The sequence below is a fragment of the Littorina saxatilis genome, linkage group LG4 (assembly GCF_037325665.1).
Source record: "Littorina saxatilis isolate snail1 linkage group LG4, US_GU_Lsax_2.0, whole genome shotgun sequence".
NCBI lineage: Eukaryota > Metazoa > Mollusca > Gastropoda > Littorinimorpha > Littorinidae > Littorina > Littorina saxatilis.
Window position 1 is genome coordinate 14,922,878 of NC_090248.1, and position 15,302 is coordinate 14,938,179.

Here is a 15,302-nt window from a genome sequence, read left to right on the forward strand (position 1 = left end):
GCAGGAAAACTGTTCCTGTACAGGTGTGCGAATCGACCAGGCTTGAGTCTTCCTTACTTAGTAATAATTAGCCTTTTCTAATCGTTTGTATGACAGCATATCTCAACAACCATGATACCATTCATCAACTGGGCTTTCCTTTGTAAAGTTGTAGGTACTGTATTGTTCACTATATAATAGTATATATCAAAGTAGCTTTCTAAGTTGTCAGAGATTATTACTATTTACTATTATTACAGTATTAGCCTTCTATTGCGGGACAGGGGAAGTAACTCCCTGGTGTTACTGAAAAGATCGAAGGGGCTTGAATATTATACTTTCAAAGACAAAGTTTGCATTTATTATGCAGAACATTTCCAAATATGCTGTCTTTTCTGCGAAACTACACTCTGAGCTGAATAAAAGACAGTGGAAAAGTGACCCACGGACTACTGAATTTGGCTGACAAATCGGCATTATATGATTATATAGCCGCGTGAAGTTGGATGGTGGAAAAGTTCATTTGCCGTTCTACTGCTGATAGGTGATCAGGCTAAGCCTAGTAGCCGTCAACTTGAGCGCAACATCTATCATCTGCGATGAATGCTAGTATTCAGAAATGTTGGCACCAAGTACAGTGAGTGTTGGCAAAATCCAGGGTGGCAACTGAGTGAAATCGACCCTCCCCCCAACACTCACACACACACACACACACACACACACTCATACACATTTCGGACGTCGGATTGGTCTACACGGTTTGCCCTACAAAAGTGTGAAACGGAAAGTGTGACAAAAGGTAGAGTTGTAAAATAATTACAGGCTCGGTTTGCCCAGGCTGCAGTTGTTTAGTCTTGGGGTGTTTTTTTACGGGGGGGGGGGGGGGGGAGGGGTGCGTGGGTGTGGCTCCTTTATTCGTATGACAGATTTCTGACTTCTGCCGCCCTCTCTGCGTGTGAGCGTGTGCCCCGTGTATGTTTAAGTGTGTGGGGTCACGGTGTGCGTGTGTGCGTGCATATGTGTACGTGCATATCATTGCCGGTGTGTGACGTGTGTGTGTGTGTGTGTGTGACAATGTGTGTTTGTGTGTGTGTGTGTGTGTGTGTGTGTGTGTGTGTGCCGTGTGTGTTTGTGTGTGTCACGGTGTGTGTTTGTGTGTGTCAGCCTGTGTGTGTGTGTACGTGCATATCAATATATGTGTGTGTGTGTGTGTGTGTGTGTGTGTGTGTGTGTGTGTGTGTGTGTGTGCGTGTGTGCGTGCATGTGTGTTTGCCAAAAACTTACTGAGTATTGGAATACAGGCATATTCGGTCCACCGACGAAAGGACACCGAACTCCATGCAGGAAGCTTCCCACGCCTGTGGGTGGAGTGCTGATGCCAGTCAGTGATAGTAATCTGCGATGCAACAGTATCAGTGTGGGACGGGAGACAGAGAAGGGAGAAAGCTGCGGTAGATTATGCCTGCGACAGGGTGTGGCTCTCATCCTCCCTGATATCAGGGGGACTTAGATGTCACTCGGTAAATCTCATCACTTCTGGTAGCGTGCAGTCATGGAGTCATTTGCACAACTCTAGGATTGCAAACGAAAACGAGGATTATCAATGTGCACAACGGCCAGGTGAGATTTCTCATGGTCCTGCGACGATCGACTGACTTGAATAAGAAACACTGACGACGTGGCTGCTCGAACGCTAAAGGTTATTTGTTGCTGTCTACTACGTAGAAGGATATTGTTTCTTCGTATTCATTTATGTTTGCAGACCGCTTTTTTTTGTTTGTTGTTGCATATTCAGACCATGATTTTCAGCTGTAAAGGGTTGGTTTACTCAACGCTGCACTGTGTGTTAGTATCTATGGGTGTCTCTCCGTCATCATGTGGGGTTTTGTCACAGTCTGTCTCAGTGTCTGTCCGTCCCTCTGTCAGTGTCTGTCTGGGTCTGTTTCAGTGTAAATAGGTGCAGTGTCAGTGTCTGTGTATGGTGGTCTGTACTGTTGGTCCGCTGAGTCAGTGTGCCCTTGTGTGTGTGTGTGTGTGTGGTGTGCACGGTGTGTGTGTGTGTGTGTGTGTGCACGCCGGTGTGCCACGTGTGTGTGTGTGTGTGAGTGTCTCAGTGTCTTGACTGTCTGTCTGTCTGTCTGCATGTGCGTGCCTGCGGCCTATGTCGGTCTGGCGTGTCTATCTGCAATAAGTCTGTCAGTCTTTGTGTTAGACAAACGCGCAGCATCAAGTCACTTTAGTGTTGCGGCATAAAGGTCACAAATGCTGGGACATTAATATCTTCAGCTTTGACATTTTCTTGCTATTGTATATATATATCAGTGGAATCACCGTGTAGCTGTGAAATTCGATTCTCCTGAGTCAGCGCGTTATAACAAAAAGGTGGTGGTGGTGTGATGATGATGATGATGATGATGATGATGATGATGATGATGATGATGATGATGATGACGACGATGATGACGACGACGATGATGATGATGATGATTTTGATGCTTTATACTTCTAGTATTATTAATGCATTTACTTCTGCTGCCGTCACCACTCAGTTCTACAAACCCGACTGCCGAATGCTCGGACTGACCCGACAATATCCGACGCAGAGGAATTCTCAAATTCCTCCTTTTCTTATTCAGTGTTTTCGGGAGATTTCTTCACACGGATGCTAGCCAGACTTGCCGCTCCTGTCTGGCGATCAATAACATTGATTTTACGTCAAGTATCTTACAGCAAGCTGAACTCGTGAAAAGACAAGGGAAAGGATTCAAACGCCGGTGTAACACGAAATTTTTACTCCACGAAAAATGTACTCCGGAGTAAAAATTTCGTACGAAATTCTTACTCCGAGTAAATTTTTCGTACGAGAAAAGAACTCCCCAAGGCACGAAAAAATTACTCCCTCCACGAAATTTTTACTCCCCATTTTTTTATTTCTAGTAACAAATCTCGTACGCGAAAATGGGATGCCGGCGAAGGGATAATGCCAAAATTGGCATCTCGCGCAAACGAATGTCGCGCAAGCCTCCCTCCACCCCCTCCACCACCAAGACTAACAGGGGACACGGGAGTCAAAATTTCGTACACCTGGCATGGGAAGTTAAATTGCTCGTGTTAGGGTGAAGTAATTTATTCGTTTTTTATTCGTCAGGGGAGTAACATTTGTGTACGAAATGTTAACTCGGAACTCACCTGTCGTGGGGAGTAATTTTCTCGTGTAATGGGGGAGTGCTTTTTTCGTAAAGGGAGTAACATTTTCGTACGAAATTTTTACTCCGGAGTAAAAATCTCGTGGGAGTAATTTTCTCGTGTTACACCGGCTTATTAGCCAGGGCGGAAAGGGTAGAAAATAAGATCGCATTTTTTTGCACACAATTCAACCAATTTGAAGATAAGGTAAGTTGGTCACTCTCGGATCGTTTTGTTCTTAAATTTGTGTCTGGATGCTGTTAAAATGAATAGTGCCTATAGTGTCGTCCTCTTGTTCGTGTTCTCGTTCTTCTGATTGTTCTTTTTGCTCCTCGCATTCTTGTTGTTGTTCTTATTTTATTCCCTCTTCGTCAACTTCTTCTTTCATCAACAGGCAAGTCAATTTTCCGCCGGTCCAGCAAAGTTGAGGAACAGGTCTGAATATTCTGAATATTGAATATTCTGGCGGCAGTTGCGTGACACCACGGCTGGATGGACTGGGTATTACTAATAATTGGATGGCATCAGACAAGCATGATTCCATCCGCTATAAAAGCCAGCCCAGAGGCAGCGGATCAGCTCCTGTGACACGTAGGCAGTTACACCCTCTGTCCTTGTGCCCATGTTTTTCACTCATCGTCACTCAGCCATTGACTGTAACTGTGTCCGCTGCTGAGAACCCCACGGCGTGTGCTCCTTATTGTGCTGAACAATTACAAAATTACGAACAGTTCCGGCGTCTTGACTGCATGTTGCTTGTTGACCATTGCGGACCCACCGAGCCATAGATGATCCAAGGAAGACTTCAATCGTGCTCAGTTTCAATCGAAACTTGTAGGTGCTGAATTCCGCTCAAAGACATAGCCTACAGTAGTTTTAGCTACCAGTTGACCACTAACATTTTTGATATTGAACAAAACATCGCTGACTTAATCCAAAAGTTCGTGACTTTTTAAATTTTGGTCGGTAACTTGTCCAAACATCTTTGGCATCTTTCAACAGTTGATTGTGTATCAAACATGGAGGGTATCAAACCAGAGGACATTAAATTCACTCCTTTCACGGATGGCAAGATAAGGGTGTGGTTCCGGATGATTGACGTTGGCAAGGATGGGTACATGTGCAAGGACGATTTCCTCTCCATTGCTGATCGCTTTGTAAAGGTAATACTCTATGTGTTTGTCTGTCTGGCTGGATGTATCTGTCTTTCTCTGTTTCTGTCTCTCTGTCTGTCTGTCTGTCTGTCTGTCTGCCGCCGAACGGTCGGTGGGTCTCCTTCTCTCTCTCTCTCTCTCTCTCTCTCTCTCTCTCTCTCTCTCTCTCTCTCTCTCTCTCTCTCTCTCTCCCCACTAGAGCTAGTCACTTTTTGCTCAGCCCGTCTACAACGACCACTTAAGGGACCGACCAAAAGTGGTCGTTGTAGACATGTGGTCGTTTTGGAAAGGTGAATGTATACACTGACCCCCCTCCAAACACACACACACACACACACACACACACACACACACACACACACACACACACACAAAGAAAACCTTGTCAGGGATATTTTGGGGTGAGGGGCAGGTGGTCGTAATCGAGAGGTGGTCGCTAGGGCAGGTTCGACTGTTTATACATCAGTGTGTGTATGTGTGGGTTTGTCTCAGGGAGAGAGAGATTGGGGGGGGGGGGGGGGTAGATGTATATGTGCGACACAGATCAAATCAGCAAAATTGCATTGGCCGTTTTATTCATTTCTGAGCCATTTAATTTGCATTGATCAAGAATATGACGAAAGGGATTGCATACATGTATGGTGTTTTTAGCCAATTTTGGTTGATTGCTTTGCTGTGGTATTGGCAGTCCACGTACTCTTCGATTTTGACTTCTTTCTTTTGCGTTTATTCAGTGTTAGTTTTTGCAACTTGCGTTCTTTTGTGAAAGGTTATTTTCAAGCATCTGCTGTTACAACTCATCTCATGTCTTCTATGATGTTCCTGCTTGTCCCATCTCATCTATGATGTTCCTGTTTTTATCATCTCATCTCTTGTATAATATATATCTATGTAGCCAGGAGTACTCTCTTAGCAGTGCTAAATTCAGGGACTGGGCTTATGAATGGTTTGAGATTGTCTCATCTCATCTCACCTATGTCCATGATGATCTTGTTTGTATCATCTCATCAGTTCAATGATGTTCATGTTTGTGTCTTCTCATCTCTTCTTTTGTGTTCCTTTTTGTCTCATCTCTTCTATGATGTTCCTGTTTGTATCATATCATCTCTTCTGTGACGCCTGGCTGGTGGACGGCTTGGTGGACGGCTGGAAGTTGTCTCATCTCATCTCATCTTTTCTATAATGCTCCTGTTTCTCTCATCTCTCACCCTATTTGTTGTATGATGTTTAGGCCAAAAAAAAGAGGTCTGTTTACGGTAACATAGGCCAAAAAAATAGGGTCGGTAGGTCGGGATTTTATTTTTTTTTTCCAAAAAACCCATATTTTTACGTTATTTTGCCAAAAAAACAAGAATTTTTTTTTCCCCCAAATGCCCAAAAAAAGTCTAGGGTCGCGCGAAAAAACTAGGGTCGGTCGGGTTACCGTAAACAGACCTATTTTTTTTGGCCTTATGTTGACAGGAGTACAGTTTAAGTAGCGGCAAGGTGAGTGAGGTATTGAACAGTGGTGGACGGCTGGAGATTGTTCCATTACATCTCTTCCATGATATTCATGTTTCTCTCATCTTATCTCTTGTATTATGTTCATGTTTTCCTCATCATCTCATCTCTTGTATGATGTACCTGTTGCCAGGAGTACAGTCTGAGCGGCGGCAAGGCGACTGAGGTCCGGGACTGGCTGGTGGACGGCTGGAACATCGTGCTGGACATGGACAAGCACAAGGAATCCGTGGAGGAGATGATGAAGAAGATGCCTCTGGTGGTTGCCATGGGCAACAAGGTTCGCTCCGGTGCCCGGATCAGCGAGGACGAGTTCACGCAGGCCTACGGGCAGCTGATTGAGGTCTACCCTCAGCTGGCTAAAGAAAGCCTGGAGAAGATGGTCGGAGCCTTCTTTGAGGTCAGTGACTGATGGTCATCTCTCTTAACCTGTCTGTCTGCTTGTCCCGGCTAGCAGAGAATTGTTAAACCACATCTGACACTCTGTGTCTCAACATATCAGGTTTGATTGATAATTGTCGGAGCTCAAAAATCATTAGAAATGCAAACTACGCCAATCTAAAATTAAAAAATAAAAAGTCGCGTGAAGCGAAACTTATACAGTTGGTTAATGTATCGAACTCACAAAATGAAATTGAACGCTCTGCACCGGCCGCTGATTGCTTGAAGTGACAAGCCAGTATAGCGCAGTACTTAGCGTAGAGCGCTTGACAGGAAACCGCGCTTTTCTTTATTCTTTTTAACTTTTTGAGATTGTTTTTATTCCAAACATAACATATTCAAACATGACATATCAAAATTTTTTGGGGGGGAATCAGGAAATGATAAAGAATCAGACGCAATATTTTTTGAATCGATTACTACAATTTTAATTTTAATTAGAATTTTCAGAATTTTAATGACCAGACTCATCAATTAATTTGTATGCTTCCAAGCTGAAATGCTATCCCATAGTCCGGGCTTCTACAAACATTGCTTGGCCAAAATTTCAATCAATTTGATCTAAAAATGAGGGAGAGACAGTGTCGCCTCAACTTTTGGAAAAAGCCGGATATGACGTAATGAAAGACATTTATCGAACAAATGGAAAAATTTGTCTGGGGATGTCATACCTAGGAACCATCATGTGAAATTTTATGAAAATCGGTCAAGTGGTTTTCTGGGAATCGCTCTACACACACACACACCTCCACCACCACCCTCGTCTCGATTCCCCGTCTATGTTAAAAAAAATTAGTCAAAACTTGACTGAATGTTAAAAAAAAGCGTAAATCGAACCCCTCCAATGACCTTGACCTCGATCATCCTCCGAAAGCGGCGTATGGCTGCCTAAATGGCGGGGTAATAACGGTCATACACGTACAAATCCACTCGTGCAAAAACACCCATGAGCGCAGAAGAAGAAGACCTCGATCATTAGACACTCACTTTTTCATACAGGGTGAGGGTAGCTATCATAACGATGCATCGGGGTATAACATTTTCATTGCAAAATCTTCCTCAGTTCAGACACGGACTGATTAACGGACAGAATGACGGACGGAGAACGGACGGTAGCATAAAACAATAACACTGGCTCGTAAAAACAAGCAGCCAAACATTTTATTTTTATTTTTTTTAATTATTGCCGTGTTTACTGCGCACAGGTGTTCGACGAGGACTCAGACTGTTACATCACGGACGCAGAAATGACGTCAGCGATGCATTGCTTTGGCTACGACCAACCTGACCTGGTCAAGGCGGCCTTCGCCTCCATGGATCTGGACAAGGACGGCAAGCTGAGCCGGGAGGAGTACGTGGGGGGCTGGGTCAGCTTTATGCTCGATCAGGACAAGAGCAACCCCTTCGTCAAAGCCTTCGCCCCTCATCTCGTTGAACAGTGAAGCTATCGTGGAACCCTGGCCATCGAGTTGTCGTTCCTGACCGATTTTGTTCTTTGCATGTGTATTATGGACGTTTTGCACACGTTTTGTTAACGCCTCCTCTTCCGCTACGCTTTTCGCTTCGTCCACCACCCTTCCCGACCCCCCCCCCCCCCCCTTCTTCACACACCCCGTTCTCTCCTTCCGCCAATCTCAAGTAATCACATTGTCAGTGTACTGAACACACCTTTGCCGTTCAGGAAAGGCCGTACCGTTTATGTTAAAACATTTTTCTAAATCTTTTTTTTTTTAAACTCAGTTAGCGGGTCATGAAACTATAGCAAAGCAAGTAATTACCTTTTAGCACAAGGTCAGCACTGCCCTCGGCTGATAGCGAACACACCAACACTGATCAAGAAATGTCTAGCACGGACACACATACAGAAAAATGTACACACTGCACACACCTCACGCGCGCGCGCAGGAAAGCACTGACACACTGATGTGCACAAGCTCGTCAGTACACAAACACCGGCACACACACACACACACACACAAACACACACACACGTACGCACACGCACGCACACACACACACACACACAAACACACACGGCACACATGCACACACACACACACACACACACACACACACACACACACACACACACACACACACTCTTAACCTCTTTAAACTGGATTTTTCGAACGTCGAAAATGTAGTGATTTAAAGAGTTCAGATTTCAACTTTCTGCATGAGTCTTTTGATGATTTGAAATTTGGGAAAACTGAAATGAACATTGAATTTGTTAAATCTGAATTATAAAAATCCATTTTTGTATAATGTTGGAAACAAATATAGTCTGCGCTAGTGTATAATTGAAGAAACGAGACAAATATCAACTGAGGTGACAGACTGAGTTTCTGCGAGACTGACCAAAACTGATTTTTTTCACCTGTGTAAATCATCATGTACGTTGCGGCATTAGGCTTGATGCCATTATTGTCATATACAATGTCAACACAAGTGTTGTTGTTTTGTGTGAGAATATGCAATCAAATAAAAACATTTATATATATATATATCTTCAGTTCTTCTTGTGGTGACGTACAGTGTGCCCGAATATTCATGTATACTGGAGTCCAGCAACGTGCGCATGTGTGTGTGTGGCAGTGTGTGTGTGTGGCAGTGTGTGTGTGTGTGCGTGTGTGTGTGTGTGCCAGTGTGTGTGTTGAGTCAGTCTCGCAGTCAACACTGACTGTCTGCCATTTGGAAAACTTGAAAAACAAAATATTGTCATGATTGTCAAGATTTTTAAAAATGCCGTTGTCTTGTCATTCCTACGGCCATTTTGGGCACATTTTGAGACGACTCGGAGTCAAAGCAATATAATTTCTTTATGTTTTTCAGTCGTGTCTCTTGTTAGTCCACTTCAAGTTAAAGGCCCACTCCGCTTTCCCGTAAACCATCAGTTTCCCGCAACAGACACTGTCAGGCCGCTTTTACACACAGTACAAACACCCTGTCATTTAAACACTTACCGCTTGAAAACATCCGATAGTAGGTGCCCTCCATAAAGAGCGAGCATTTTTCAAAGAATTTATTTTTGCGTGGCCAGCCGGATTTACAAATCGGAAGTCTCGTTTTGGCGCTGGAACTAACTTTCAAAATCTAAATAATAAATTGACAGCATGATGTGCGACTGATAAACATTCTTAAATTATTAAATTCTTTTTTTCATCAAGACAAGATCAGTACAATTCGAAGTCACAGTTTTGAAACTTTGAAAAAGGGAAGCCCGGGAGCAAGTCATGCAAGGTCGATCGTGTTTCAGAGACCGAAGACTTTCAAAAGGACTTCTCGCTGGCGAAAAGACGAGATCGTCTGAATAGAAAAAGCTAACACACAGTGAATGATTTTGACCAGCGGCGAAAGGTCTATACTGCCCTCTAAAGTCGATTAGGAAATTTTTGAGAAACAAGACACGACAACTGTTGTTCTTTAAGAGAAACTTAAATAATGCTGCTGGGAGTGAGAACCTCCTTCGGCGTCTACTCGATAAGAGACCACAAATGAAAGCAGCTGGAAGGAGGGTCAGGGACGGATCCAGGGGGGGGGGGGGGGGGGGTGGGGGTCTGGACCCCCCCTAGCCTAAAAAAATAATTTTAAAAAAAAGATTTTTACAAAAAGAATAAATAAATTTGGAAATAAAGAAAAACTGATGGCTCAGATTGCACCAGATTGCTCCATTTTCCTTGATTTTTATCAAAATGTCCCGGGGGGGGGGGGGGTGGGCATGCCCCCTTACCCACCCCTGCAGGTTCGAACGCTTCGCGCCTTCCACTAAACGCTTCGCGTCGTCGAATAGTCCCTAAAAGAAATTTGGAAACCCCCCCTTAAAATTTATGTGATCCGCCCCTGAGGGGTAATGCTGGCAAGCAAGCGATTCATAAGGGAGCAGCTAGACGAAGCAGTCAAAATCTGCCCCTCCCCCTGAACTAATAGGGGGCAAGTCCCCTCCCTGTTTGCTGCTGTTAAAGGAGCCTGGGATGAGAGGGCAGGCTCGGGGGGCGTTAATCCTTAAAATATAAAGAGACGGTGCTGGCCTTGTGATCGAAAGGTCGCTGGTTCGAATCCGGGCCGGGACGGACACGGGTTAACTTTATGTGCAGACCCAGAGACGGTATCCATCTCCCACCCCCGTGTCACCACAATGGCACGTTAAAGATCTTGGTCATTCTACCATAAGTGCAGATGGCTGATACCACCTAAACACGCATACATCAAAAGCCGTGAGGGCGTAAAAACTCGATTCGTATAAACCAATTCATGTCCAATATAGGCAATTAAGACCTGACGGACTATAAGCCCCTTAAAATTTACTCTTTTTGTGTGTGAAGGTAATCCCCAGCCGCACCAGGCAACTAAAGGGCCCCTTCCTCCTCTGGGGGTGAAGCCTGTTTTAAGGTTGAGCCTCCATGCGAGAGAGAACAATGGAACCAGGGAGCGTTGACGTGGTTTATTTTAAATAATTGGAGCATATTATCTATTAGAATTAGTAGCCTAATACTATGCCAGAATTTTCTTTTTCTTTTTCTTTCTTTTATTTTTGTTTCTGTGTACTAAATCACAGCAATGAGTATATGTATATCCAAGACGACGCTTTTACTGTGTCATGTCTTGTTCTAATAAGACTGTTGAAACCATGTAGAAAGTGTGAAGGAATTTACTGAAAGATCTGCTGAAGGGTACTCTATATATGTCTATTTTAGTAACACCTGCTACTACCAACCGATGTTACCATCACAAAGATATAGAATATTCTATACTCACGGAATAAAATAACTTAACATTGTTTAAAATTTAATATCTCAAAATCGGAAAAAGTTACAGGAGTGAGTTTTGTACCAACGTAAAGCTTGTTTAATTGCTCATTATGGGCAGAAAAACCGGAATAGTCTGGCTTGTTCCGTTTTTTTGCAATTTGAGCTCAAAGACGCATGGTGTCATTTTGGAGTTTACAAACTTAGCACCGTGTGTTTGACAGCGCTGTGCGTGCACTGGTTGATCGCAGCCGCGGGGGCAGATGCGGCGAAGTCCTGGGATGGTTCTGGCAGTAACAGTAGCCGGGTGGAATCGATTACGCAGATGCTGCACCCTAATGAAGCGGTCTTGCTGAGGATTGGTGACACGGGGCCGTCCTTGGCGAGGCAGGTCTCGAACGTTACCGTTGTTTTGCTGGTACCTTCTTCGCCACAAGGCAACTGATTGCCTGGTCACTCCGAATCTCCTAGCAACATCAGTATAAGTCATCCCTCCTCTCAACATCCCTATTGCGACGAGTCTATCGTTCACACACGTTCGTGGCATGGTGAAAGAGAAAGACAGAGTGGACAGTTTTGGGCAAAGAGAAAGAAACATTTTAGTGAGTTGTTCTCACTCACAAACAAACGGACAAACCAAAGGCAGTACTTTCATGCAATATTCGTGGATCAGCAGCAGACCTTTTGCAGGTTTCAAGTACGGGTAGACGTGCCCCGAGAGTCAAAGAGTGCAGGCCTACCTGTTTACAGCACACACAGCGTGCACTGGCTGTCGGCAGCGTCGGCAAGCTCAGGCGTCAGTCTAGTAAACTCCAAAATGACACCATGCGTCTTTGAGGACCAATTGTGAAAAAACTAAGCAACCGAGAACATTCCGGTTTTTTTCCTCTTCTCAGGAATTGATGGTTCTATGATCGTACCACCCCGCTCTCCTGCAACTTTTTTTTCCGATTTTGAGATATTAAATTTTAAAACATGTTAAGTTATTTTATTCCGTGAGTATATATCTCTGTGGTTACCATACACTTAACGGCACTGCAATAAACCAAAACAGATTTAAAACACCAAAATGAAGTTGTAATCCAGGGATAGGGGGGAAAAAGAAATTACATGTAACTCCAAGTTAAATTTAAAATGAGAAATGTGTTCCATATGGTGTATAGACCATGTTAGTTTTGAAGCCTATATCTTTATACGTATTAGCTTATTTTGTGTTAGCTTCGTACATTTGAGCATTATGCATTAGAGTGTTTGTTAGGATGTGTCTTTTTTCTTGACTTTTTTGCTGATCTCACAACGACATTCTGATTTTCTATATTTCTGCCTTAACCAATCTGTCACTCTGTCCTCATTTCATTAAACTTCTCCCTAACGTATTTGTTTTATCTCTTTTTACAACATTATTGAAAATGGTGTTTTTTTAAATGTGGAGAGGAGGGAGGAGGGATTACGTTGCCCCCAGCCCCCTTCGTGTCTAACACAATAAACATTAGAACAAAAAACTGTTTCATTATGCGTTTATGTTAGTGTGTGTGTGTGCGTGTGTGAACAAGAACAAGAACAAGAACAAATGTTTATTGTCCTCAAACCAAAAAGGTTATTGACACATTGCTATGAATTCTAAAGCATTCTGCGACAAACCTTCCGAGACATATTTGAACATCTTTGTCCATAAATATTTCACTTGGTTTATAATTAATATAATCTACATCAATATTAGTCACGTCTTTTTTAAACTTTTCTCTACTTTCATGGAATTTTACGCATTCATCCAGAAGATGATATTCATCTTCAACAATGTTACATACCATACACAAACGATTTTCTCTTTGGATGTTATGATGTCTTCCAGTTTCTATTTTTAGATTGTGACTACTGGTTCTTAATCGACTTAAAGCTGTCCTGTGATTTCGATTTTCTATCATTGTCAGATATGACTGAATTTCATATGTATCACATATATTTGAATAGAATCTTAATCTTGCACTTCCTTTTGATTTAGCTTTATTCCAAAAACGTATGTATTCACTTTGTAATTTCATTTGTATGGCAAATTGTAACTTTCTCGTATCAAAAGTAGATTGATTTTGCCAAACATGATTAAAGCCAAGTCTTGAAAGTGAACTTTTAATGAATATGAGCCAAGAATCTTCTTTAGGGTTATTAAACATGTCATCATATACTTGATGAACAAATGAATCTCGTTTAGATTGTAAAATATGAGTCCAATAGGAAATGGTTTGTGTTAACATTCTTAGTGCTAATGGGAATCTACCTAATTCTGCCAGCACTGGTATACACATGGTTTTTCTGTGTACACCTAGCAGACAACGACAAAATTTTATATGGATGTCTTCACTCGTAGAATTTATTGAAAAACATGATTCAAAAAACTTCTCGATGTTATCGATTGATTTGTTGGAATAATTGTATGGGAACCAAATATTTGATCCATATGTCAAGATTGGATTCACTAAAGAATCAAATAAATGTAAAGCAGTATCAATTTGAACATTTTCTTTTCTAAACATTCTCCTAAGCAAATGGCTTGCTTTATTGGCTTGTTTACATTGATGTTCTTGGGCTTTTTGTAAAGAACCATTTTGATTAAATACTATTCCTAAATATTTATACTGATCTGCAATTGTAATGAAAGTCAATCCACATTTAAACAGGGTCTTTACGTTTGTGTTTGTGCGACAAAAAACTAATACTTTGGTTTTGTCTGTATTAATTTTTAAACCCCATTCTTCACAATAATTATTTAGATGATCTAGTTTAGTTTGCAATCCTCCTTTTGTTTTGGACAATAATACGAGATCATCAGCGTATAGAAGACACGATATTTTATTTTTTGATTGTTTTCCTATGGGTGGGGAATCAAAATCAGGAAGATTTTCAGTAATGTCATTTATAAAAAATGTTAAAGAGAGTGGGGCTTAATGTGTTACCCTGCTGAACTCCTTTTTTTACTGTTATACTTGGTGATAGTCCATTTTTCAATTTTGTACAAATTGTTGAGTTTGTATACATGTTTTTTATTACATTGAAGCATCGACCTTTTATGCCAATTTTATGTAATTTGAGTAGTAGGGCATCGTGCCACACATTATCAAATGCCTTTTGAAAATCTACAAAACAAGCATATAATCTCCCATTTTTTGTTTTTATGATGTCATCAACTATTTTTTTAAGTATAAAAATCTGATCATCTGTTCTTAACCCTTTTCTGAATCCTGCTTGTTCTTTGATCAATAATTCATTATTTTCTAAATAATTCGTTATTCTCGAATTGGTTTAAACATAAGTTTATTTTAACAAAGGTTACAATCATGACATGTATACATCCCGCAGTGGGGCACTGCGGTTATGAAATTAAAGGTCCCTCCTGTTTTAGGAACCGCAGGAGCTTTCTAGTTTGCTGTTAGGTAGATTTTTGGTTCCTCTTTCCTGTCATGCTCTCTTTTTCTTCATGAATTCTTTTCTTTTTTCTGCCTTCTTGCTCATTCACCTGTATTTTTTCCAAAAATCTCTTCTCTTGCCGCTTGTCTCGCGATTCATGTATAGTTTAATCTGTTAGTGTTCTGATGTAAGTCCAGCAGTAGATAGGTTAAGCCTATTTTAACATACTGGAAACTGGTAATCTTCCAGTAGGTATTAATTTAGTTTTACTAAAGCCTGCTGGGACACAAGTAATGGGTTAGTGCATTTGTAAACAGGAATCGCTTGACAAGTGGCCCCCTTCATCTCCCCCTTTCTCGTCCTGATATGGCTCTGCGTAGTCGGCTGGACGTTAAGCAACAAATAAACAAACAAACAAACAAGACATGTATACAAAGTTCACAGAAACAGCATTTGATAATTGATAATTTTACAAAATAATTTTCCTAAGTTACTAGTGTGTGTGTGTGTGTGTGTGTGTGTGTGTGTGTGTGTGTGTGTGTGTGTGTGTGTGTTTTTGTGTGTGAGCGCGCGCGTGTGTTTGTGTGTGTGTGCGTGTTTATATGTGCGTGTTTGTGTGTGTGTGTGTGTGTGTGTGTGACAGGCATATTCTGGGGAAAAATGTGTTCTTCGGATCATTCACCCAAACAATAAACAATCATAAAAGCACATAACAATCTGTTAGCTTTTAAGAGCAGAAGGTTTAAGAATAGGACAAAATGAGATCACATATATGATATAATGGCATAAGCAAATAGTTTATATTTATTCTCACACTCATTCCTCAAAAAATTAATTGAAGAAGCATATCTGCCTAAAACAAATTGTCAAATTATGCACTGCGTGTATTTTGGTT

At 41.8% G+C, this 15,302-nt stretch overlaps 1 protein-coding gene across 2 annotated transcripts; it reads left to right on the top strand.

Moving 5' to 3' along the window:
* Positions 1-1,287: 1,287 nt before the first annotated feature.
* LOC138964051 (sarcoplasmic calcium-binding protein-like) lies at positions 1,288-8,764 on the top strand. Of its 2 annotated transcripts, none has more exons than XM_070335931.1 (4): positions 1,288-1,678; positions 3,560-4,328; positions 5,953-6,219; positions 7,466-8,764. In XM_070335931.1, the coding sequence occupies exons 2-4, from the start codon at positions 4,185-4,187 to the stop codon at positions 7,700-7,702; spliced, it is 648 nt and encodes a 215-aa protein (XP_070192032.1). In that variant the 5' UTR covers positions 1,288-1,678; positions 3,560-4,184; the 3' UTR covers positions 7,703-8,764. The 2 variants fall into 2 exon arrangements, with proteins under 2 accessions (XP_070192032.1, XP_070192033.1); XM_070335932.1 differs by having other exon boundaries at positions 1,288-1,599.
* Positions 8,765-15,302: the final 6,538 nt, after the last annotated feature.

Bases quoted from the DNA above. Each gene is read 5' to 3' on its own strand.
- LOC138964051 (XM_070335931.1), top strand. From the start codon at position 4,185: ATGGAGGGTATCAAACCAGAGGACATTAAATTCACTCCTTTCACGGAT. The intron at 4,329-5,952 runs GTAATACTCTAT...ACCTGTTGCCAG, and splicing joins TTGCTGATCGCTTTGTAAAG to GAGTACAGTCTGAGCGGCGG. The intron at 6,220-7,465 runs GTCAGTGACTGA...TACTGCGCACAG, and splicing joins TGGTCGGAGCCTTCTTTGAG to GTGTTCGACGAGGACTCAGA.